At 37.5% G+C, this 22955-nt stretch overlaps 4 protein-coding genes and 1 pseudogene across 4 annotated transcripts; 2 read left to right on the top strand and 3 right to left on the bottom strand.

The window, feature by feature from the left end:
• The first annotated feature begins 6681 nt into the window (after nt 1–6681).
• On the top strand, nt 6682–9055 carry LOC131365876 (transcription factor HES-5-like). Its single transcript, XM_058409783.1, has 3 exons — nt 6682–6817; nt 7426–7643; nt 7761–9055. Exons 1-3 carry the CDS (start codon nt 6682–6684, stop codon nt 8178–8180), a joined length of 774 nt encoding a protein of 257 aa, XP_058265766.1. The 3' UTR covers nt 8181–9055.
• A 102-nt stretch (nt 9056–9157) lies between these two features.
• LOC131365875 (transcription factor HES-5-like) lies at nt 9158–11471 on the bottom strand. Its single transcript, XM_058409782.1, has 3 exons — nt 11390–11471; nt 11087–11304; nt 9158–10969 (listed from the first exon to the last, which is right to left on the bottom strand). The coding sequence occupies exons 1-3, from the start codon at nt 11469–11471 to the stop codon at nt 10550–10552; spliced, it is 720 nt and encodes a 239-aa protein (XP_058265765.1). The 3' UTR covers nt 9158–10549.
• Nucleotides 11472–14291: 2820 nt separating this feature from the next.
• Nucleotides 14292–16718, bottom strand: LOC131365874 (transcription factor HES-5-like). The gene is made up of 3 exons (XM_058409781.1): nt 16692–16718; nt 15612–15908; nt 14292–15494 (listed from the first exon to the last, which is right to left on the bottom strand). Exons 1-3 carry the CDS (start codon nt 16716–16718, stop codon nt 15075–15077), a joined length of 744 nt encoding a protein of 247 aa, XP_058265764.1. The 3' UTR covers nt 14292–15074.
• On the top strand, nt 16717–18440 carry LOC131365873 (transcription factor HES-5-like; annotated as a pseudogene).
• An 872-nt stretch (nt 18441–19312) lies between these two features.
• On the bottom strand, nt 19313–22197 carry her4.2 (hairy-related 4, tandem duplicate 2). The gene is made up of 3 exons (XM_058409773.1): nt 22194–22197; nt 20512–20729; nt 19313–20394 (listed from the first exon to the last, which is right to left on the bottom strand). The coding sequence occupies exons 1-3, from the start codon at nt 22195–22197 to the stop codon at nt 19975–19977; spliced, it is 642 nt and encodes a 213-aa protein (XP_058265756.1). The 3' UTR covers nt 19313–19974.
• Between the last annotated feature and the right edge of the window lie 758 nt (nt 22198–22955).

Genomic DNA, 22955 nt, shown 5'->3' with positions numbered 1-22955 from the left:
CCCCCTTGTGCATCAATGAGCCTTGGCCGCCCATGACCCTGTTGCCGGTTCACCACTGTTCCTTCCTTGGACCACTTTTGATAGATACTGACCACTGCAGACCGGGAACACCCCACAAGAGCTGCAGTTTTGGAGATGCTCTGAACCAGTCGTATAGCCATCACAATTTGGCCCTTGTCAAAATCGCTCAAATCCTTACACTTGCCCATTTTTCCTGCTTCTAACACATCAACTTCACTTGCTGCCTAATATATCCCACCAACTAACAGGTGCCATGATGAGGAGATAATCAGTGTTATTTACTTTACCTGTCACTGCTCATAATGTTATGCTTGATCTGTGTGTGTGTATATATATATATATAATATATAATTGTTAAAAACAGTTAATAATTATTTAAAATGAAAAACCCAAGCAAAACATTAATTCAAGTACATTCAGAAATTAGTCCATAAGTTTTACAAACACACAGATGTGAGTTTTATTTTTCTTGAATCACATACAAATGTTAGAATACACAATTAACTCTTGTTTAGAGCTGAAATATCCCAGTTCTTTGCAGAATTGATAATGGCATCAGTCTTTATAAGAGCTGCTGGTTCACTAGATGTAATGAAACATCGATTGCTTTGGAATTTAAGTGATGTGATTTCTACAGATAAAAGTTGACTAACATTATTTGTTTGTATTTTTTATGTTCATTAAAGGAGTATGTACACTATGCTAAAGAAAACTTATACTAGTTTGTTTGACTTGAAAGTCCGTGCAATTAAAATCAATTTTTGAGAGATTTTATTACTGTACAGTTTACAGTAAGGGTAACACAATAGTTACAGAGTGTCCCAAAAGTCTTCATACATATGAGACTATGTTAGCCAGCAGTCAGTCTTCAGTACATGTTCATGGACGTCCACTACTCGGTTGGTCGGCAATACTTCCAGTCTTTCTGTATTTATTAATGAGTCTGGCAAAAGTGTAGTGTCCGATGTGCCTGCCATGTTTCCTTTTTGTGTATAGAGACTGGATTCTCTCTTACTATAGAAAAAATAGACAGCTCTACAAACATTTACTGTAAATATTTTATACTGAAATACAATTATCAGCTGGCACTCTAGCTTGTGACAAAAGCTAAAATCCGACCATCAGTTCCTTTTTTTTCATGTGCTTGCTGAAAGGTCTCACTTGGCTTGGCTAAACAATGCGATGCTGAGGATGGACATAACATTTTGTCTTATTTCCTTTCTGTTATAAGACATGGCACACAAGCAGACCAGTAAAAACATATGACAATCTCAAATTAATTCCAAACTCAGATAGTTTCACGGGCATCATTACAATGTTTCAGTGTTTCAGCTTTCTGGGAGCAAATCGAAAGTTCACACATATACAGCCCTCTTCGTAGGGGAAATTGAAAACAGTTGAAAAAACAGATCTAATCGCAATCTCCCACGAGATGGAAATGTCATCAAATTGGGTAATGGTAAGTGTGATGTTCTCTAATGGAGCCATAGAGCTTGACAACAAAGAAATTGTGTCCTTTGGGTGTTTTATTTCACCATTATCCAGGTAACTCTCTCAAGTTAAAATTACCGAAAGTCATATGCTATGAATTAACCTGCTCTGCAACAGTGGGAAGATTGTCCACTGGTCCACTGCAGTATCAATGATGTTTTCTGAAATTTAACCTTTGCTCTGCTGAAAGAGTTCACTCATTTACTTATTTTTTTGGTGGACAGGGGTAACTATGAAACTTAAAGGAATAAACATAGTAAAATAGCAACTGTAGATTAGACCATCAGACCTTCAAACCTCCAGACATCAGACTTTCTGTCTCTAGAATGATAAATTTTAACTCTTCTGCTCAAATGGCCCAGAAAATGTATTAATGATTTGCTCTCCTCCTGTTTGCAACCAATCTCACACAGGGATAAAACTACTGAATTATCTGAATGATGACAGGTCAGGACCTACCATTCATCTGCCTCTAGCTTTATTTTACAGCTAAATGTCCACTTGCAAATCTCTTGGTCGAGCTAGCTCTTTCCTTCGTGCCATTGAAATCACAGTTAAGAGGAGATCTGAGGCAAAACACCATTAGGCATGAATGGGACAAGGAAATAAATGTCTATTTAGAGTTATTACATAGTGCCAAAGCATTTAAAGATGTTGTGTAATACTCTCACAGAAAAAAAAGCGTTTTTTTGTTTAGCTGAAGGGTCTCAGCTTCCTAAAATACTTATGTATTAAAGATCTGATTAATGAAATCTCTGTTCCTGATTTAATAAAGGTTAGCTTGTAGAGCATCACATGCAAATGAGCTTATTTGGTAACAGTGTGTATTGTCCATTTGGCATGTCTGCCTTTTTGATTATGCAATTTGAGGCTTTTAATAGCAAAGTGCCAAATACAGGGTGGCATCAATGCAAATCAAATCATTTTGTGGCTGCAAATTGCTGAGCCTTAAAGTCACTATGGGAACAGAGAGTGTAGATGTAAATAAATACAAATTATATCAGAGTTAGAAACATGGTTTCATATTAGTAACTCAGCACAGCTTAGCACCTCAGATGCAGTATTTAAACAGAACGTTTTAATTAGATAGTTTTTATAGGGTTTTTTTGATTAGCAAGTGCAAGAAAGACATCTCATAAACAACATTTGCTTGCACAACACCACTGCTGAAGGGAAAAAATGTTAGGAACAAACGCAACACATCAAGTAGGCTACATAAGTGACTTTTTAAAGTATCCATTTTCTAGATTGTGTTCAATTTCCTCTAATGCAAAGGAGATGCATTCATCAATAACATGCCTTCAAAGTGTGAAAATCCAAAAACATGAACATTAGATTGGCGAAATGCCGGTTTTCATGCCTCTAAATGGAAAAGGGTGAAAGAGACAAGCAGTGGAATTTCCACAAACACACACACAAACACACACACACACTTGTGGGTACTGATGATTTGTTTGCTTTAGGCACAAAATGAGACTAACATTATAATATGTCTTAAGCTGATGTGTTGTAATTTCAAATGTTCAACCAAAATCAGAACTGTTCCCCATGTCAGGATAAAATATTCACATACATTAGGGGGAAAAAGGCTCTGTAGCAGCATGCTCAGATTTTCACTGCAGTGAGAACATGCTATAAGCTTTTCTTAAAGGTTCAATCCTTTTATGTGTTGCCTCAGGACATTTAGTTATTTTGTTTTTCCTATTAGACCCATGATCAGGTACTTTCAGTCAAGGATCTGTAGGAAGCCTCTCTGAGGTGGTGCTCAAGAAGTTATCTAAGGATTTGAAATGCATGCCACTCACTTTAGAGATGTAATGTAATTGCTTAACCACATGTCCAAAGAGTTTTAGTATCCACCAACAGAAATCCACAGCTTCATAGTAATAGTCAAAATCTATAGTATATCACCAAAGGTTTGTGGACACTTGACCAATCAAGCACCTATGTGTGCTTGTTGAACATCCCATTCTCCTCTCTTTATTCTTATAATAACCTGGATGTTCCACTTGATTTTTGGAGAATGGCTGCCGGGATCTGTGCTCATTTAGCCACAAGAGTATTAGTGAGTTTGGGCACTTATGCTATGCAGAAAGGTCTGATTCACATTTAGTCTTCCAGTTCATCCCATAGGTGTTGTATTGAATAATTACTAACATATATGAAGATAATATATAATATGTAGCATGTTTGCAGTTGCTCTATGATATTAACGAGTAATTACAATGTCTTACAATTAAGTATTAAGTTTGCACGCGAGTTTGACCGTGGTGGGTCTCATCAGTAAGAAAGACGAGTCAGCTTGCAGAGAGGAGGTGTAACGGCTAACAGCTTGGTGTAAAGCCAACAACCTGTCTCTGAACGTCGACAAAACTAAAGAGATGGTTGTTGACTTTAGAAGAGCACATAGTGGCCATTCTCTATGGTACATCGACGGATCCTCCGTGGAGATCGTCAAGAGCACCAAATTCCTTGGTGTCCATCTGGCGGAGAACTTCACCTGGTCATTCAACACCAGTTCCATCACCAAGAAAGCCCAGTAGTGTCTCTACTTCCTGCAGCGGCTGAGGAAAGCCCATCTCCCTCCCCCCATCCTGACCGTGCTCTACAGAGGGACTATGCTCAGTAGCATACTCTGCATGTTTGTAAAAGAATGGCAACTTAATCACAGCTATGAAGAATTAATAATCAGTCAGATTTGAGGAAGTTATGGTTTCATAGTGTTTAGCACATTTGTCATTCACTTCACATTTGACATCCACTCCGTGTGCATGGAATTTGCATGTTCTCCTTTGTGCTTTGGGTGTTTCCTTCAGGTATTCCGAGTTTCTTTCCTAGTTCAAAAAGCACATATGTTACATGTCTGTAGTATGTGAATGTGTCTGTGTCCCCTGCCTTGTGCCCCAAGTCCCCTAGGATAGGCTCCAGGTTCCCCTGTCTAAGAGTGTCACAGAAAATGAATGGATGGATGGAAGCAAGATTTGAGATATGAAAGGTGTTTTCTGACTTTTGTCAGATTATGTGTTCATATGAGTGTGAAGTCAGTTTTAACAGTGAAATGTAGTAATATTTACCTATTAAAAATCTTTCCCTGGCAAAGAAAGATAAAGCTCGAGAAGCCAAGCATATCCACTGTTATTCATGGAATTAACATGCTTGTGTGTTACGTGCCCACTTAAGAACAGGTTTCAGCAATATACATATGTATATAAATACATTTGTTTATCACCACAAATACATTTATTTACATCTTGCATACATTGAATAGAATGAATTGAGATCACAACTATTGCAAAAACATTTAATGTGTATTGGTTGGTACACTTTATATATAAAAATTATATAAGCGGTCTAGTCCAGCTAGGTTAGTTTGAGTGAAACTACGATTTATACCTTTTTGTCTAATTAAATGTTTGCCCTCTAGATGGCAGTATAGTATAGCTTCAATTTAACTACATCTATTTTTTTGGGCTTATAATTTTAGCTTCCGTGTTAGAAGCAAATACAAGTTCTGCTTGTTTTTGAAAATTCTTAAGCCTAATTGAGGAAAATTGATTTGCCTATACGTACAGTACTGTTATCTGTCTCTCTGATTTTTGTTGACGCTTGTTTTTAGTTCAACTTATAATCAAAACTCTAAATATGATATATTAACATTTTAGATGCAAAGAAATGAAAGAATACATGATTATTAACAGATTTTGTGGTTTTATTAAAAAAGACTCATATAAAGTAATCAGATACATTCATGCAAATATGTTTAACCTAAGTGATATAAAATACAGAGACACACATTTATAACATAGGTTTTGCATTAACTGCATACTAATGGCTCCTTTGTCAAAGGAATATGGCTTTCATTCAAATTTTCTGCTCAACATTTGCATGGGTTCCATGTTTCTGTTAACCATTTTATTTGCATAGGATACTAAAGCTCTCTGCTGATAGATAACAGTGGCTATAGTCCATCTCTGGACAAAATAAAAGCCCTACAGAGCCTTAAATGTCTTTACAAAAGACTTTACATGCAGCCAGCTTAGAATTTTTTGCCATTTCAGAGCAAAAAAAAAAGATTCATTTTCACAGATGAAGCATCCAGTCTGTGAATGAGTTTTTGTTGTAATTGTTGTTGTTTGTTTTGTTTTTCAATTGATTTGCATTACTGCTGAAAACAGAGAGGGATCACATCTTCATCTGGAGCAGGGAAGAGTCGCAGGGTCTCTCTAGAATACTTGGAATAACCATCATGGAAGATCAGCGTCTTCTTTGGGGTAAAGAATGAGACTGTCTTATCCCAGAGGTCTGTGTGAGAGATACCGCTGTGCAGCTGGGCCTCCAACATGGTCTTGAGGCGCTCCACACTATCGGTGCATTTCCTCTCCAAGGCTGTGTGCTTGCATCTGACAAATCAAAGCACGTCGCTGTGAGTTCTAACTCAAAATACTTTTCAGGAGAAACTACATGCTCATAACAGGTCTATAGATTTTATACGTCTCATTTCATTTTTAATTAATATATGGTGCATCATACCTTTTTTGCAGATCTTTCATGATGGATGGCTGGCTGGTGTGAGTTGGAGTAAGTTAGTGATGTAGAGAGGAATGACTTTTGGCTGCTCTTGAGCCAGGATTTATACAAAAGCCAAGGGCATTTAATGAGATGCAAGTTCTCACACTTTCGAGCCAATCAGCGAGCTTAAAGGAGAAAATGGATGAAAAAGGATGAATTGCAGGAATAATTGGTGCACAATAGCTGAGAATTAATAAACAGGTGGGAGGGGATATTTTTTTATCCCTTGGTGTCAATCAAGCGTTAAAGTCATTGTTGGCAAAGCAGCTCTGAGTGTTGTGGAACACAGAGATGATTCATGTTGTCAGTGGTGTGCTGTGGGAAAGGATCTGAGCAAGTCAAACATCTGTCTAAAGAAATATAAAGCATAATGAAAGAGTTCTAATGATTACAGGTGATTCATCTAAAAGCAAGAGCTTTTAGTGGCATTACAAATTTTTAAAAGATTCATTTTTTTACCACTTTCAAGCTATTATGGAATATATAACTGCGCACTGCAAACCAGTTATTAGCACAGGCTGATGTTTAAAGATAGCTGAGTCCCACACACTGAGTGTAGATTGTGTAGTCTGTGGGTGATAACTGAATAAACTACTCCAGATGGCTGCCCTGGCGGTCTGGAATAGGGGGGCTTACCACTTCAGCTTTGTCTTCAGTTTCATGGTCATGAATCTAGAAGTGTGGGAAGCCGTGTTGCAGCGCCGCTCCCACGTTCCCGCTGCTGAAAGAGGAGCATGTGAAGGAGGGGGATAGACAGCAGGCCAGCCAGCTGTGTCTGTCTTTAGGAGGCTGACGGCTTTCAGAAAGTCTGGTGGTGCTGAAAGAGGGAAAGTGTTCACAGACATACGGCACACGCTCACCCAAAAGCTTTCCTCTTGCTAGATGAACACTCTTGCACAATGAAGATAGCAGGTCTGAAAAACAAAAGGGTTCATTTCTTATGAAGAATTTGTCCTGAAACATGAAAATCTTGTTCATGAAAATCTAACCTAAATTATTATGTAATAGATAGATAGATAGATAGATAGATAGATAGATAGATAGATAGATAGATAGATAGATAGATAGATAGATAGATAGATAGATAGATAGATAGATAGATAGATAGATACATAAAGTGTATTTGAAGTCATTAGTTTTAATGTAAGAATTGAGAATTGACCACCAAAATCAAGCAGCAGTGCAAAAATTCTACAAGATTACTGGTTTCCCACAATCAAAACCACTGAGTGTTTCACTGCCCTCTTCTTTAAGACCGTTCACCTGCTCTCTTAAGAAAGCTTCATTGTTTTCTAAGCAATTATTGAGCATGTGGCAGCTTGCTGTTCCTTAGTCCCATCTGAGCTCCTCATTGGCTGCAGACTGTGAGAACCTCCAGCAATCCCAGGACTCACACATTCATATGGAGATTAGAGAGTATAAATAGAGGAGAGAGTGAGAGAGAGCTCAGAACAGCTCAGATCTTCTCCTCACAGAGAGCTAACCGAAGAAACACAGCCATGGCTCCTACAATCACTGCATCAATCATCAACTCCAACCACCTTCTTCCACTTACTAATAAGGTAAATATACTAAACCATGATATTGTGTCCAGTGTCATTTATGATTTGATTTCATTAATATTGAAATATTTATTTAATTGAACAGAGTTTTAACAAATCTTTCTGTCATGTCTGTAGATGAGAAAGCCGTTAGTGGAGAAGATGCGTAGAGAACGCATCAACAGCAGCATCAAGAAGCTCAAGTCTCTGCTGGGTGGAGAATTCCTAAAGCAACAGCCCGATTCCAGACAGGAGAAAGCCGACATCCTGGAGATGACAGTTTATTTCCTGAGACAGCAGCAGCAGCAGTCACACAAGAAGTCCAGCTGCTCCACTGCAGCTGATGAAGGCTACAGCAGGTGTGTGCAGGAGGCCATCAACTTCCTGTCTCAGTGTCAAGTACACACTCAGTCCCAGAGAAGACTGCTGAGCCACTTCCTCACCATGCAGCCTTTCATGGAGAAGAGCAGAAATGTTCCTCAGCTCAGCTCTCCAGCCTGCCAGATCAGCAGCAAAGAGGAGACTCCAAGCTGCAGTGGCCTCTGGAGACCCTGGTAGAGCCGCATGGACACTTTACCATTAGGAAACTAACTTACTAATGCCACATTGGCATTAACTATGTTTTCCTAAATGTGTTAGAATATTTTGTCTAATTTCTGTGGACAAAATATGCTAAGTTGCTTTCTTTATTGGAAAGCCTGTGTAGATGTTTCCATCACTATGTTTTGTGAAACTTGAAAAAATTGCACATTCTAACTATGCAAGATCATATCTTAAAATATTTTTTGTTTCTGTCTAAGAAACCACTTCCTAATGCTTTTTATATGAACTCTTATTGTATAAGAATTCTCCACTTGAATTGTGCAAAATGTTTTTGGTCAAAAGTTTCATCTGTTATTCAGATCTAATATGAACAGTTAAATGCACAATATCTGTGATACTTTTTTCCAATAATTCTTTCCACTACAGTGTGAAACAACTGGAACATTTTGACTGTATAATTATTTAATCATTTATGATTTTAAAAAACACCCTTTTTCATTCTTGAGAATATGATTAATCTAGCTACATTAGCTCTTATATTACACTATCTTCAGTGAGATACCCGCAAATGTAATTATTTCCAGACTGGAAATGACATGAGTTTGCCTTCAGTGAAGGTCTTGGATGATGTGTTACTTTATTTGTGAGTACACAAAGTCATTCTTACAACAGAAAATATCCAGAAAATAAACTGTCATATCATTGACAATCAATATGCTCTCTTTGAATGATTCATTTAATTCCTATTTGGTTCCTTGGAGGGGATGTTGGTGCCATCACTGCCACTGGACAGTGCACTTTCAGTGTCAGTCCAAGGCCTGGATAAATTGGGGAGGTTTGTGTCTGGAAAGGGGATTCAGTATAAAACGTGTGAAAATTTCGACTGTGTAAATCAGGCTGATCGATTGTAGTGGCCCAAAATGTTTCACTTCTGTTTCTACCTTTTGCATTAAACATCACTGTATATCATTTAAGCACCCCAAACATTCACACTTAGTCCAATTTTTGTTTAATGATTAATGACTCAGCTCAGATTGTATTAACACAACAAATGAAATGAAACTGTACTCCTCCACATCTGGAGATCATCTCAGGACAGTGTTTTGTGTTATTTGTGTCAAAGTAGTTTCAGTCTATTTCACATTTGCTTGCAATCGTGGCACTACGATTTATGCTAGTGAGATTAAATAATTAGGCAGTAATAAGATATGTAAGGTAGGCATGGATTTTACATGCCAGCCCCTTACATGAGATTCATAAGTGAATAAAGCATGTTCTCCCCCCCAGACCCTTCTGTTAATTGACTACAATTTTGTTTTTGAAAAATATTGAATAATTAAGTTGTTAAATGGTTTGTTTAAGGATTTGAATTAAAATGTATACTTACTGCTCTTTATAACCTGCAATGCAGCCTTGTTGATAATTTACCACTTCTAAATCTTGTTTTAATTAAAAAAAAATAATGAAAATAATTTTTCTAAAAATTAAAATATTTATAATTTTGTGTCAGTGTAAACTTATGAAGAATAAAAGAAACCAAAAGTCATTTAAATGTGAAAGATATCAGAGTATGCACCAGTGAAAAATGGTTCTTCTTCTATAAATAGTTACAGATTCTTTACTTGTAAACATCTGTTTAATGGAAACACTTCTTGTTCTAAACAAAAATCTTTATTATTTCTTCCAAATATTAAAACGATTTAATTCCTATTTTTATCACCAGGCAGGTGGAAATCATTCAGAGACCATACTGAGTATACTCTTAGAATTTATTTTCATTATTTTTTGGCAAATTCATAAAATCTTGAACTTTTATTTTTCTTCCAAATGTTTAATTTGCTTGAAAGTCAAACAATCTGCAAGGTACTGCTGCAGAGATTTTACACCCAATATGGGTTTTAGTAAAGCACTAAAGAACCTGATGAACGTAATCACTCTTCTTGCATTAGAAGAAAATGGAATAGTTTCTGAAAACATCTACATAGGCTTTCTTGCAATGAAAGCAACTTTTGCACATGCAAAACTGAACACTACGGACACCACAGTAAATGCCAATGTGACATTTAAAAGTTAGTTTCTAAACATACTGCAAATGCAGTAATTTGTTACTCAATATGAGCTTTTTCTTATACATTCAATGTAAAAACAATAAAAATAAAAATAAAAGAACACCCATGAACTATGCAGCAGTTCTTCTTGCATAGTAAAAAATGTTGCACATGAAAAAAAAAAATCAACAAATGCTTTTCCAATAAGAAAGCAACTTGTCATATTCTGTCCATGTAAAATTGGACAAAAATATTCTAACACATTTAGGAAAACATAGTTAATGCCAATGTGGCATTAGTAAGTTAGTTTCCTAATGGTAAAGTGTCCATGCGGCTCTACCAGGGTCTCCAGAGGTCACTGCAGCCTGGAGTCTCCTCTTTGCTGCTGATCTTGTAGGCTGGAGAGCTGAGCTGAGGAACATTTCTGCTCTTCTCCATGGAAGGCTGCATGGTGAGGAAGTGGCTCAGCAGTCTTCTCTGGGACTGAGTGTGTACTTGACACTGAGACAGGAAGTTGATGGCCTCCTGCACACACCTGCTGTAGCCTTCATCAGCTGCAGTGGAGCAGCTGGACTTCTTGTGTGACTGCTGCTGCTGCTGTCTCAGGAAATAAACTGTCATCTCCAGGATGTCGGCTTTCTCCTGTCTGGAATCGGGCTGTTGCTTTAGGAATTCTCCACCCAGCAGAGACTTGAGCTTCTCGATGCTGCTGTTGATGCGTTCTCTACGCATCTTCTCCACTAACGGCTTTCTCATCTACAGACACGACAGAAAGATTTGTTAAAACTCTGTTCAGTTAAATAAATATTTCAATATTAATGAAATCAAATCATAAATGACACTGGACACAATATCATGGTTTAGTATATTTACCTTATTAGTAAGTGGAAGAAGGTGGTTGGAGTTGATGATTGATGCAGTGATTGTAGGAGCCATGGCTGTGTTTCTTCGGTTAGCTCTCTGTGAGGAGAAGATCTGAGCTGTTCTGAGCTCTCTCTCACTCTCTCCTCTATTTATACTCTCTAATCTCCATATGAATGTGTGAGTCCTGGGTTTGCTGGAGGTTCTCACAGTCTGCAGCCAATGAGGAGCTCAGATGGGACTAAAGACCAGAGGACTGACCACATGCTCAGTGAAGTGTGTCTTACTCAGGAAACAATGAGTCCATCTCTGTACAGCAGGTGGAGGAGTGTCTGAAAGAGAGAGGTCTTTGGGAAAGTGAGGACCCCAGCTGAAAAATGGTTGAGGCACGTGCCATGACAACACATGCATCACTCACATAGTTTATATTTAATAAATATAATATTATACATGTTAACTATTTCATTCTCACAATCATTTAATCATTTCTGTGTAAGAAGTTCAGTGTTTTCATCAAGCAGCTCCAAATATTTTGCAGCAGTATGAATACAAAATACCCCAAAAATGTGATTTAGTTCATCAGGCAATATTGCCCTTTCTGGCTGAAGATAGCAACAAAGTAAAATGCACACATTTGTAGAAGTGTACTGCATAGTGTAAGGGGTGTAAAGGAGATGTGTGTACGTCACTCTGGATAAGAGTGTCTGCCAAATGCCATAAATGTAAGTGTCTGATTCCCAGAGTTCTCCTGTGGGTACATCTGCTGCATTTAATGAGGCACACGTCTATTCAGTGCTGCGGCTGTGAATGGGGAGAGTGTGGGAAAGCTCTGGGGAGTGCAGTCTCAGTCCTGTATTATTCAGCAAGGTCTGACTTCAATTGTATGCACACTTCATGCAGTCACTGCTATAATAATGAATCTATGTCCTGTTGGAATCCATGTAAACCACTGTGGCATGAAAAATATTATAAGACACTGAGAATCACATCAAGAATGTTTCTTTGTAATTAACAGAAAATAGTTCCCAAATATGTTAGATATGGAGCTCAGGTTCAAAACACTGGATACACACGTGCCCTGTGTATCTTAGAGTGACTCACACACTCATTACCACACACACACACAGCTATCCATCTGCTGCTATGAGATGGTCTTATTGTTTCCTGAATAATACACACTTAAATGAGCGTGTGTCTGAAACTTTTGTGTGTGTGTGTGTGTGTGTGCGCATAAAAGGCAATGTTTCTCTTAATGTTGTCTCCAGTAAATGTGCTCAATGTCTTGTTGCCAGGACAGTGAATTATTATTGCTAAAAATGTTTTGGCAATAAATTATATTTTTACAATGAATCAAAACTATTGGAATGACTGAATTTAGGCAATATATTTTTCTTCTTATTAATTAAAAGCCAACACAGCATATCATTACATTTTCACATTATAAATGATGGCTCACTGTATTAGTGGAATAAATAATATTCAATATCACAGAATGTAGGTCGGACATTTAAACGTAGTAAAATAGGAATAATTGGCAGATTTATGTCTCAAACTGTAGTTCAGATAAATCCAGGTGAAAAGAATGCAAGCTGCAGGACTGAGACTGCACTGTCCAGAGCGTTCTCACATTTTCCTCATTCACAAAAAGAGAGCTGAAAAGAAGTGTGTCTTTGTTTAGTGACCATTAGCTGACTGTTGAACTCGATCACAGAGACACACGTCTGTTGTTATACACTATTGCCTTACAGCTGTATGGTCTGTGTGTACAAGGAAGCAGCATGAGCTATACATTCAGTCATGGTCTGAAATTAATAATCATAGCTTACAGTTCCAAAACCACGGGGTAACCTACTGTATTTTCACCATAGCTATGACATATATCTATAGTAATTTGGGTACCTATTACTATTTGCAATTCTGGTTAGATGCTAAGTGCATTTCAGTGGCCATGTACTTGTACTCTACACAATGACAATAAAGTTCAATCTAATCTAATCTAATCTAATCTAATCTAATCTAATCTAATCTAATCTAATCTAAACTAATCTAATCTAATCTAATCTAATCTAATCATGCAATATCTGTGTGTTCTATGTGGTTTAAACATGGTCTTCCATTCAAAACATGAGGTCTCTGCATTTTCATGGCTCAACCTGACATCTCACAGCACGTCCATTTTCCAGTTAACCTTGAGGGTTGTTGTGGATTATAAACATAAACGTTTTTTAAATAATTAACAACTGAGAAATAAACAGCAACTTCATGATATGTTTCAGTTTATTGATTTCTGCAGTCATGTATGTCTTTAGTTTTATTAAGATGGACAGCATGAACTTTGGGCCTTTCTATAATTTACTGAGATAGATTAGACTACAATCTTCTGTAATGTTCAGCTGTATGAAATTTACTTTTTTTTTTTTTGCAGCTATAACAGCTTCAACTCTTCTGGGAAGGCTTTCCACAAGGTTTAGGAGTGTGTTTATGGGAATTTCTGACCATTACACTAGAAGCGCTTTTGTAAGGTCAGGCACTGATGTTGGACGAGAAAGCCTGGCTCTCAGTCTCCGCTCTAATTCATCCCAAAGGTGTTCTATCAGGTTGACGTCAGGACTCTGTGCAGGCCAGTCAAGTTCCTCCACACCAAACTCACTCATCCATGTCTTTATGGACCTTGCTTTGTGCACTGGTGTGCAGTCACGTTGGAACAGGAAGCGGTCATCCCCAAACTGTTCCCACAAAGTTGGGAGCATGAAATTGTCCAAAATGTCTTGGTATGCTGAAGCATTAACAGTTCCTTTCACTGGAACTAAGGGACCAATCCCAACCCATGAAAAACAACACCTGAATTCAATTATTTGGAGGGGTGTCCCAAAACTTTTGTAAATATAATGTATTTAGTATCACAGGATCTAACATGAATCTAGTATAACGTGTGTTCTATGTACAATATATAATGATATATCTAAATGAACAGGTTGGATTAATGTGGAAGATCAGAAGAGGCAAAAAATGCAGACTCACTAGAGATCTATAGAATATTGCAAACTCTTCCGAAAAACTAACATCTTGAACAAGTGATGGAATTCTTTAGTGATGGTAAGCACTGCATAAATGTATGTGAGTGAACTTATGAATTAAGAAAAGAATGTGGAAAAGGTTATTGTGAAAAAAAGAGAGAATAATTCATAGACATCATATTGATTGCATCATTACAGTTTATTTTCAGTATCTCTTTGTGTACTCATAAAGGAGTAACATAACATCCATGACCTTCACTGAAGGCAAAGTCTCTTCCAGTCTGAAGATTTAAACAGGATAATTAACTCATTAAAGAGTGTACAGCTTCAATAGATACCAAAATAACATTTGGTGGGAATAAAAAGCTTTATCTGCTACAGAATTTCACAAGTATATCATCTCACTCCACTGGAGTACAAATAGATTAGGAAATGTCACAGACATTTTATCCTCAGAGGTCCAGATTAGTGACATAGAATAAAAGTTGGAACAAAATAATAGTTCTCTTTCAGATAGAAAATATTTTCTTACACAGTAAGTGAGGTCATATAAAAACTAGAAAAAGTTTCAATGCTTAAAAATTCAAACATTCTGCAAACACAGAGCATATACACCCGATATGGGTTTTGTAAATGAACACAATAAGTGTAATAATTCTTCTTGCATAATAAGAAGGTGGTATAGTTTCTAGAAACTCAGTAATTCAAAATTACAAATCTCTAATGAAAGCAACTTGTCATATTTTTCATATAAAAACCAGGAAAGAACTTCAAGGTTTTAAAATATTTGAAATAAGCAGCAAATCATCTTGCATAGTACAAATGTGGCACAAATTCACACGCTTTTCCAATAAGAAAGCAACTTGTCATATTCTGTCCATGTAAAATTGGACAAAAATATTCTCAAACATTTAGGAAAACATAGTTAATGCCAATGTGGCATTAGTAAGTTAGTTTCCTAATAGTAAAGTGTCCATGCGGCTCTACCAGGGTCTCCAGAGGCCACTGCAGCTTGGAGTCTCCTCTTTGCTGCTGATCTGGCAGGCTGGAGAGCTGAGCTGAGGAACATTTCTGCTCTTCTCCATGGAAGGCTGCATGGTGAGGAAGTGGCTCAGCAGTCTTCTCTGGGACTGAGTGTGTACTTGACACTGAGACAGGAAGTTGATGGCCTCCTGCACACACCTGCTGTAGCCTTCATCAGCTGCAGTGGAGCAGCTGGACTTCTTGTGTGACTGCTGCTGCTGCTGTCTCAGGAAATAAACTGTCATCTCCAGGATGTCGGCTTTCTCCTGTCTGGAATCGGGCTGTTGCTTTAGGAATTCTCCACCCAGCAGAGACTTGAGCTTCTCGATGCTGCTGTTGATGCGTTCTCTACGCATCTTCTCCACTAACGGCTTTCTCATCTACAGACATGACAGAAAGATTTGTTAAAACTCTGTTCAATTAAATAAATATTTCAATATTAATGAAATCAAATCATAAATGACACTGGACACAATATCATAGTTTAGTATATTTACCTTATTAGTAAGTGGAAGAAGGTGGTTGGAGTTGATGATTGATGCAGTGATTGTAGGAGCCATGGCTGTGTTTCTTCTGTTAGCTCTCTGTGAGGAGAAGATCTGAGCTGTTCTGAGCTCTCTCTCACTCTCTCCTCTATTTATACTCTCTAATCTCCATATGAATGTGTGAGTCCTGGGTTTGCTGGAGGTTCTCACAGTCTGCAGCCAATGAGGAACTTGGGTGAGACTAAAGACCAGAGGACTGACCACATGCTCAGTGAAGTGTGTCTTACTCAGGAAACAATGAGTCCATCTCTGTACAGCAGGTGGAGAAAGAGAGATCTATGGGAAAGTGGAAACCTCAACTGAAAAGCAGCTCCGTCAAATAATGGGCACGTGCCATGACAATGCACTGGAACTTCAAGAACAAAAGACTTCAAAATAATTAATAATATGTTTTAAAATTATGTTATTTTTAATTTGCAAAAAAAAAAAAAAAATTCCATACAGCTTTCTGTAACAACACATATTGTATGCATTTATTATGTTCCTAAATGCTTTAATTTATTGTGCATGTACAATTATGGGTAAATTGATGGTTAACATTCCTGCTGCTTAGCTTTGTTTTGTCACTTTTTCCTGCAGACAGAAATTACATTATTTGTTTCAAATTACTGTTGCTCTCAAGTCTCTTTCATAACGGTAATTGTATGTTTGTGAGCAAGTGAAGTGCACACATCTATACAAACTGTCTGATCCTGAGGGTCTCTACTGAGTTCTTTAGACACATGGTCCACTTATTAAGGCACACGTCTATTCAGCTCTGAAGAGAGTGTGGGAAAGCTCTGAAGACTGCAGTCTCACTCCTGTATTATTCCCCTGGGACTGACTTCACTTGTATGCACACTTTATTTACTTACTGCTGTAGTGATAAATCTACGTCCTGTTAGAATCTTGCAACCCTGTTTCACATGAAGATTATTTAGACAACATCTTTCAATAAAGACTGTGATATTTCTTTTCTTCCTCATATTTGTCTCCTTTCAATGTGCCTTTAAAGCAGCTTCAAACAGTTACTCATAAACTACTTTAGCTAACTTTGGATTTTAATTTCTGGTTGCACATGTCTACTGTCAATCTTAAAGTGAACATCAGAATATTCATTTTCCCACACACTCTACCACACACACACACACACACACACACACACATACAGCTGTCCATCTGCAGTCAGATGGACTCATTGTTTCCTGAGTAAGACACACTTCACTGAGCATGTGGTCAGTCCTCTGGTCTTTAGTCTCACCCAAGTTCCTCATTGACTGCAGACTGTGAGAACCTCCAGCAAACCCAGGACTCACACATTCATATGGAGATTAGAGAGTATAAATAGAGGAGAGAGTGAGAGAGAGCTCAGAACAGCTCAGATCTTCTCCTCACAGAGAGCTAACAGAAGAAACACAGCCATGGCTCCTACAATCACTGCATCAATCATCAACTCCAACCACCTTCTTCCACTTACTAATAAGGTAAATATACTAAACTATGATATTGTGTCCAGTGTCATTTATGACTTGATTTCATTAATATTGAAATATTTATTTAATTGAACAGAGTTTTAACAAATCTTTCTGTCGTGTCTGTAGATGAGAAAGCCGTTAGTGGAGAAGATGCGTAGAGAACGCATCAACAGCAGCATCGAGAAGCTCAAGTCTCTGCTGGGTGGAGAATTCCTAAAGCAACAGCCCGATTCCAGACAGGAGAAAGCCGACATCCTGGAGATGACAGTTTATTTCCTGAGACAGCAGCAGCAGCAGTCACACAAGAAGTCCAGCTGCTCCACTGCAGCTGATGAAGGCTACAGCAGGTGTGTGCAGGAGGCCATCAACTTCCTGTCTCAGTGTCAAGTACACACTCAGTCCCAGAGAAGACTGCTGAGCCACTTCCTCACCATGCAGCCTTTCATGGAGAAGAGCAGAAATGTTCCTCAGCTCAGCTCTCCAGCCTGCCAGATCAGCAGCAAAGAGGAGACTCCAGGCTGCAGTGGCCTCTGGAGACCCTGGTAGAGCCGCATGGACACTTTACTATTAGGAAACTAACTTACTAATGCCACATTGGCATTAACTATGTTTTCCTAAATGTGTTAGAATATTTTTGTCCAATTTTACATGGACAGAATATGACAAGTTGCTTTCTTATTGGAAAAGCGTGTGAATTTGTGCCACATCTGTACTATGCAAGATGATCTGCTGCTTATTTCAAATATTTTAAAACCTTGAAGTTCTTTCCTGGTTTTTATATGAAAAATATGACAAGTTGCTTTCATTAGAGATTTGTAATTTTGAATTACTGAGTTTCTAGAAACTATACCACCTTCTTATTATGCAAGAAGAATTATTACACTTATTGTGTTCATTTACAAAACCCATATCGGGTGTATATGCTCTGTGTTTGCAGAATGTTTGAATTTTTAAGCATTGAAACTTTTTCTAGTTTTTATATGACCTCACTTACTGTGTAAGAAAATATTTTCTATCTGAAAGAGAACTATTATTTTGTTCCAACTTTTATTCTATGTCACTAATCTGGACCTCTGAGGATAAAATGTCTGTGACATTTCCTAATCTATTTGTACTCCAGTGGAGTGAGATGATATACTTGTGAAATTCTGTAGCAGATAAAGCTTTTTATTCCCACCAAATGTTATTTTGGTATCTATTGAAGCTGTACACTCTTTAATGAGTTAATTATCCTGTTTAAATCTTCAGACTGGAAGAGACTTTGCCTTCAGTGAAGGTCATGGATGTTATGTTACTCCTTTATGAGTACACAAAGAGATACTGAAAATAAACTGTAATGATGCAATCAATATGATGTCTATGAATTATTCTCTCTTTTTTTCACAATAACCTTTTCCACATTCTTTTCTTAATTCATAAGTTCACTCACATACATTTATGCAGTGCTTACCATCACTAAAGAATTCCATCACTTGTTCAAGATGTTAGTTTTTCGGAAGAGTTTGCAATATTCTATAGATCTCTAGTGAGTCTGCATTTTTTTGCCTCTTCTGATCTTCCACATTAATCCAACCTGTTCATTTAGATATATCATTATATACTGTACACAGAACACACGTTATACTAGATTCATGTTAGATCCTGTTAGAAACCCCCCCCAACAAAAAAAAGTTATGAATGCTTAAGCAAGAGTGCATACTTTTTTTAAGTACACCTGTCCAAGGGACACTATAGGAAACACACAAGAAAATCATTTTATGCATCACTTTAGACATTTGCTCTATTTTAGACAACTGCTTTATCATAGTCATGGCCATGGTGGATCAGGAGCCAAGTGCCAGAACTGTGGACCTTGAATGGCATTCCAGTCCATCACAGGACACCATGCACACACATTCACATACTCATTCATACGTAGGGATCATTTAGCAAAGCCAAACCTACTATAGGGAGGCGTAAGAAATTCAGATATCCATCATGTAGAAGTCATGTAGAAACACATTATGTAGAGAAATGCCACACACAGCTCAGGACTGAACCAGGGACCCTGGAGCTGTGCCACAGTGCTGTCTCACTACTAAATATTGTTTATCCGGTTAGTCCTGTAGAGCTTCATGGAAATTCATTTTGAAATTCTTCTATGGACAGAAAATTGTGTTGTTTGTTTGTTTTTATTTTTTATTAATAGTAACAAAGATTTTGTAAATGCAATATTGATTGTGAATTTATTTTCAGGACATTTTTGGCAGTGTTAATTCAGCATCCTGACAATGTCACATTGATCACCTTCACAGAAGGCACAATTTTCCAATTCCGAGCAACACTGCATTTTCTGCATAATCAGAAAGTAATTTTTACACCAGTGTATAAACAACACAGAAGTCAAACATAAGTTTTATCTAAATTTCACTCCATAGGAGTTTGAAAAACTGTATCAGAGAATATCACAGACATTAAATATTAAGGTTATAGAACATCATTACATTGCTCAATGTTATGTTAATGTCCCATTTCAGACAAAACTTTTCTTACACAATAAGGAATAAAATTAGAGAAAAAGAAGCTTTCATTTGTTAAAAGTATTTCATAATGTTCTGCAAAAGCAGAAAGTTTTTATAAACGTATTTTTATCCATTCAAAGTTTAAACCATATTTGCAGGATTCAGCAGTTCTTCTTGCATAGTAAGTGTATGGCACAGTAATGGAAAAATCTACACACGCTTTTCCAATAAGAAAGCAACTTGTCATATTCTGTCCATGTAAAATTGGACAAAAATATTCTAACACATTTAGGAAAACATAGTTAATGCCAATGTGGCATTAGTAAGTTAGTTTCCTAATGGTAAAGTGTCCATGCGGCTCTACCAGGGTCTCCAGAGGCCACTGCAGCCTGGAGTCTCCTCTTTGCTGCTGATCTTGTAGGCTGGAGAGCTGAGCTGAGGAACATTTCTGCTCTTCTGCATGGAAGGCTGCATGGTGAGGAAGTGGCTCAGCAGTCTTCTCTGGGACTGAGTGTGTACTTGACACTGAGACAGGAAGTTGATGGCCTCCTGCACACACCTGCTGTAGCCTTCATCAGCTGCAGTGGAGCAGCTGGACTTCTTGTGTGACTGCTGCTGCTGCTGTCTCAGGAAATAAACTGTCATCTCCAGGATGTCGGCTTTCTCCTGTCTGGAATCGGGCTGTTGCTTTAGGAATTCTCCACCCAGCAGAGACTTGAGCTTCTCGATGCTGCTGTTGATGCGTTCTCTACGCATCTTCTCCACTAACGGCTTTCTCATCTACAGACACGACAGAAAGATTTGTTAAAACTCTGTTCAATTAAATAAATATTTCAATATTAATCAAATCAAATCAGAAATGACACTGGACACAATATCATAGTTTAGTATATTTACCTTATTAGTAAGTGGAAGAAGGTGGTTGGAGTTGATGATTGATGCAGTGATTGTAGGAGCCATGGCTGTGTTTCTTCTGTTAGCTCTCTGTGAGGAGAAGATCTGAGCTGTTCTGAGCTCTCTCTCACTCTCTCCTCTATTTATACTCTCTAATCTCCATATGAATGTGTGAGTCCTGGGTTTGCTGGAGGTTCTCACAGTCTGCAGCCAATGAGGAGCTCAGATGGGACTAAAGACCAGAGGACTGACCACATGCTCAGTGACGTGTGTATTACTCAGGAAACAATGAGTCCATCTCTGTACAGCAGGTGGACAGCTGGATAAGTATGGTAGAGAGTGTGAGAAAGTGGATATTCTGATGTTCACCCCAGGTCACACTTTTTGAACCTGGGATTGAGCTGTATATCCAGCTGATTAGAGCAGAACTGTTTGATGTTACAGTACATTTATGAAACACGGAAACACATTCTTAAAATGTCACTGTCTAAATTATGTCAAAGTGAGTTGTATTGTGAATTAAAACAAGACATAAATCTATCAGCATTGTGTGCATTAGGGGGCAAACAATTGGAAGCAGGGCTAGTTGAATAATACAGGACTGAGACTGCACTCTCCAGAGCTTTCCCACACTCTGCCCATTCACAACATCAGAGTTGAATAGACATGTGCCTCATTAAGTGGACCTCATTTCCAAAGAATTAAATAGGGACCCTCTGGATCAGCCGGGCTATATAGACATGTACACTGTGTCCATGCCTTTTTGGACACAATTGTAAAGCACTTCATATTATTATTATAATTATCATTATTATTATTATTATTATTATTATTATTATTATTATTATAGTAGTAGTAGTAATAGTAGAGTAGTTGTTGTACTCTATAAACCAAAGGTCTATGCAATTTTCAATATAAATAAATATAAAAAGTCTACAAACCCCTGTTAAAATGCTTTTTTGTGATGTAAAAAAGTAAACATTAATCATGTCAGAACTTTTCCTACCTTTGATATGAAATTGCAAAGCATAGAAATAAAATGACAAACAATCAAACTTTTTAGGGAAAAAAAGGAAAATTTAATAACTTACAGTTATTAACTGCTATATACAGTAACCATCTATGTCACATTTTCCACACATTTTTGCTCATATAAAGTTACTGTTCTGGGGTGGCACGGTGGCTTAGTGGTTATCATGTTTGCCTCACACTTCCAGCATCCTAGGTTTGAGTCTCACTCCTGCTCACTGTGTGTGTGGAGTTTGCATGTTCTCCCTGTGCTTGGTGGGTTTCCTCCCACAGTCCAAAGACATGCTTCTAGGCTGATTGGAGTCTCTAAATTGCCCGTAGAGTGTGACTGAGTGTATGTGCCTTGCGATGGGTTGGCACTCCATCCAGGGTGTATCTTGCCATGACACCCTATGACCCGCGAATAGATCGGATAAGCAGTACAGACAATGAAATATAATTATTCTCTATAATTAATGTAAGTATTATGATATATGAAAGAATGTTTTATAGGTAAGGTATTACACAACAGACTGTGCAGTTATATGAAAATAATCTACAGTGGGGTGATGTGATATAACAGAAGTCATTTTCTGTATGTCAATGGCTAGAGCTACTGTCAGAGCCATGTTTTTATAGAAAATGAATGCTGAATTAAGTCTGATTCTAAAATTCACCCATGCTGTGCCAAAAGTATGATATTTCTAATCAAATATGTAAGGAATAATTCTGTTATCTGAAAATAATCCAATAAGCTTTGGTAAATATCAGCATAGATTATTTCCATATAACAACACATGGTTGGCATGTGTTAGTCTTTATATGCTATTGGCATGAGAATGGTTGCAACTCACTGTTTGGAAATTCATATAATACTGTCCTGTTCAGCATTACAGAGACTGAATTCATTAAATGAGCTGTTCCAATGACAAAGCAAGCTTCTAGATATATGTATTTTTAGTATGCTACATGCCTTATCTGTAGAATCAAGACTGTATTTCTCATGTACACAGTTATATAAGTATACGACTTTAATTGAAATGAAAAGCTAGTTTACTCTTCCTAACACTGCGCATGTAAATACACTAAATATAAGAAACCTGATAAACAGATAAAAATGGAATGTATGAAAAGAATTTTTTTTTTTTAAAAAAAGTATGAATATGACAAAATGCATGCAATAAGTTCCATTTTACATGTAGTAGCAGGAGAACATGATGTGTTATTATTTTACATGTGGTAACAGTACCGAAAGCTCAAACATTACACCATGGAAAGTGATGTACCAAAAGTACAGATGTGTTCCATGTAGTAACAGTAAAAGGGCAGGGTGCAGAATGTCAGAAGAGTGGCAGAATCTGTATGGACAGGTCTGTGTTGAAGAGTCTGATAGCTTGAGGGAAGAATCTCCTCATGAGTCTCTCCATTTTTGCCATCAA

Source organism: Hemibagrus wyckioides, linkage group LG15 (genome assembly GCF_019097595.1).
Source record: "Hemibagrus wyckioides isolate EC202008001 linkage group LG15, SWU_Hwy_1.0, whole genome shotgun sequence".
Taxonomy (NCBI): domain Eukaryota; kingdom Metazoa; phylum Chordata; class Actinopteri; order Siluriformes; family Bagridae; genus Hemibagrus; species Hemibagrus wyckioides.
This window is presented reverse-complemented; position numbering and strand designations above follow the sequence as displayed.

Excerpts from the sequence above, each read along its gene's own strand:
- LOC131365876 (XM_058409783.1), top strand. The coding sequence starts at position 6,682 with ATGGCTGCCCTGGCGGTCTGGAATAGGGGGGCTTACCACTTCAGCTTT. Across the intron at positions 6,818-7,425 it reads CGCTGCTGAAAGAGGAGCAT|CTCCTCATTGGCTGCAGACT; the intron begins GTGAAGGAGGGG and ends GTCCCATCTGAG. Across the intron at positions 7,644-7,760 it reads TTCTTCCACTTACTAATAAG|ATGAGAAAGCCGTTAGTGGA; the intron begins GTAAATATACTA and ends TCATGTCTGTAG.
- LOC131365875 (XM_058409782.1), bottom strand. The coding sequence starts at position 11,471 with ATGGCACGTGCCTCAACCATTTTTCAGCTGGGGTCCTCACTTTCCCAA. Across the intron at positions 11,305-11,389 it reads CAGACACTCCTCCACCTGCT|CTCCTCATTGGCTGCAGACT; the intron begins GTACAGAGATGG and ends GTCCCATCTGAG. Across the intron at positions 10,970-11,086 it reads TTCTTCCACTTACTAATAAG|ATGAGAAAGCCGTTAGTGGA; the intron begins GTAAATATACTA and ends TCGTGTCTGTAG.
- LOC131365874 (XM_058409781.1), bottom strand. The coding sequence starts at position 16,718 with ATGTGCAACCAGAAATTAAAATCCAAA. Across the intron at positions 15,909-16,691 it reads ACCAGAAATTAAAATCCAAA|AGATGGACTCATTGTTTCCT; the intron begins GTTAGCTAAAGT and ends CCTGCTGTACAG. Across the intron at positions 15,495-15,611 it reads TTCTTCCACTTACTAATAAG|ATGAGAAAGCCGTTAGTGGA; the intron begins GTAAATATACTA and ends TCATGTCTGTAG.
- her4.2 (XM_058409773.1), bottom strand. Across the intron at positions 20,395-20,511 it reads TTCTTCCACTTACTAATAAG|ATGAGAAAGCCGTTAGTGGA; the intron begins GTAAATATACTA and ends TCGTGTCTGTAG.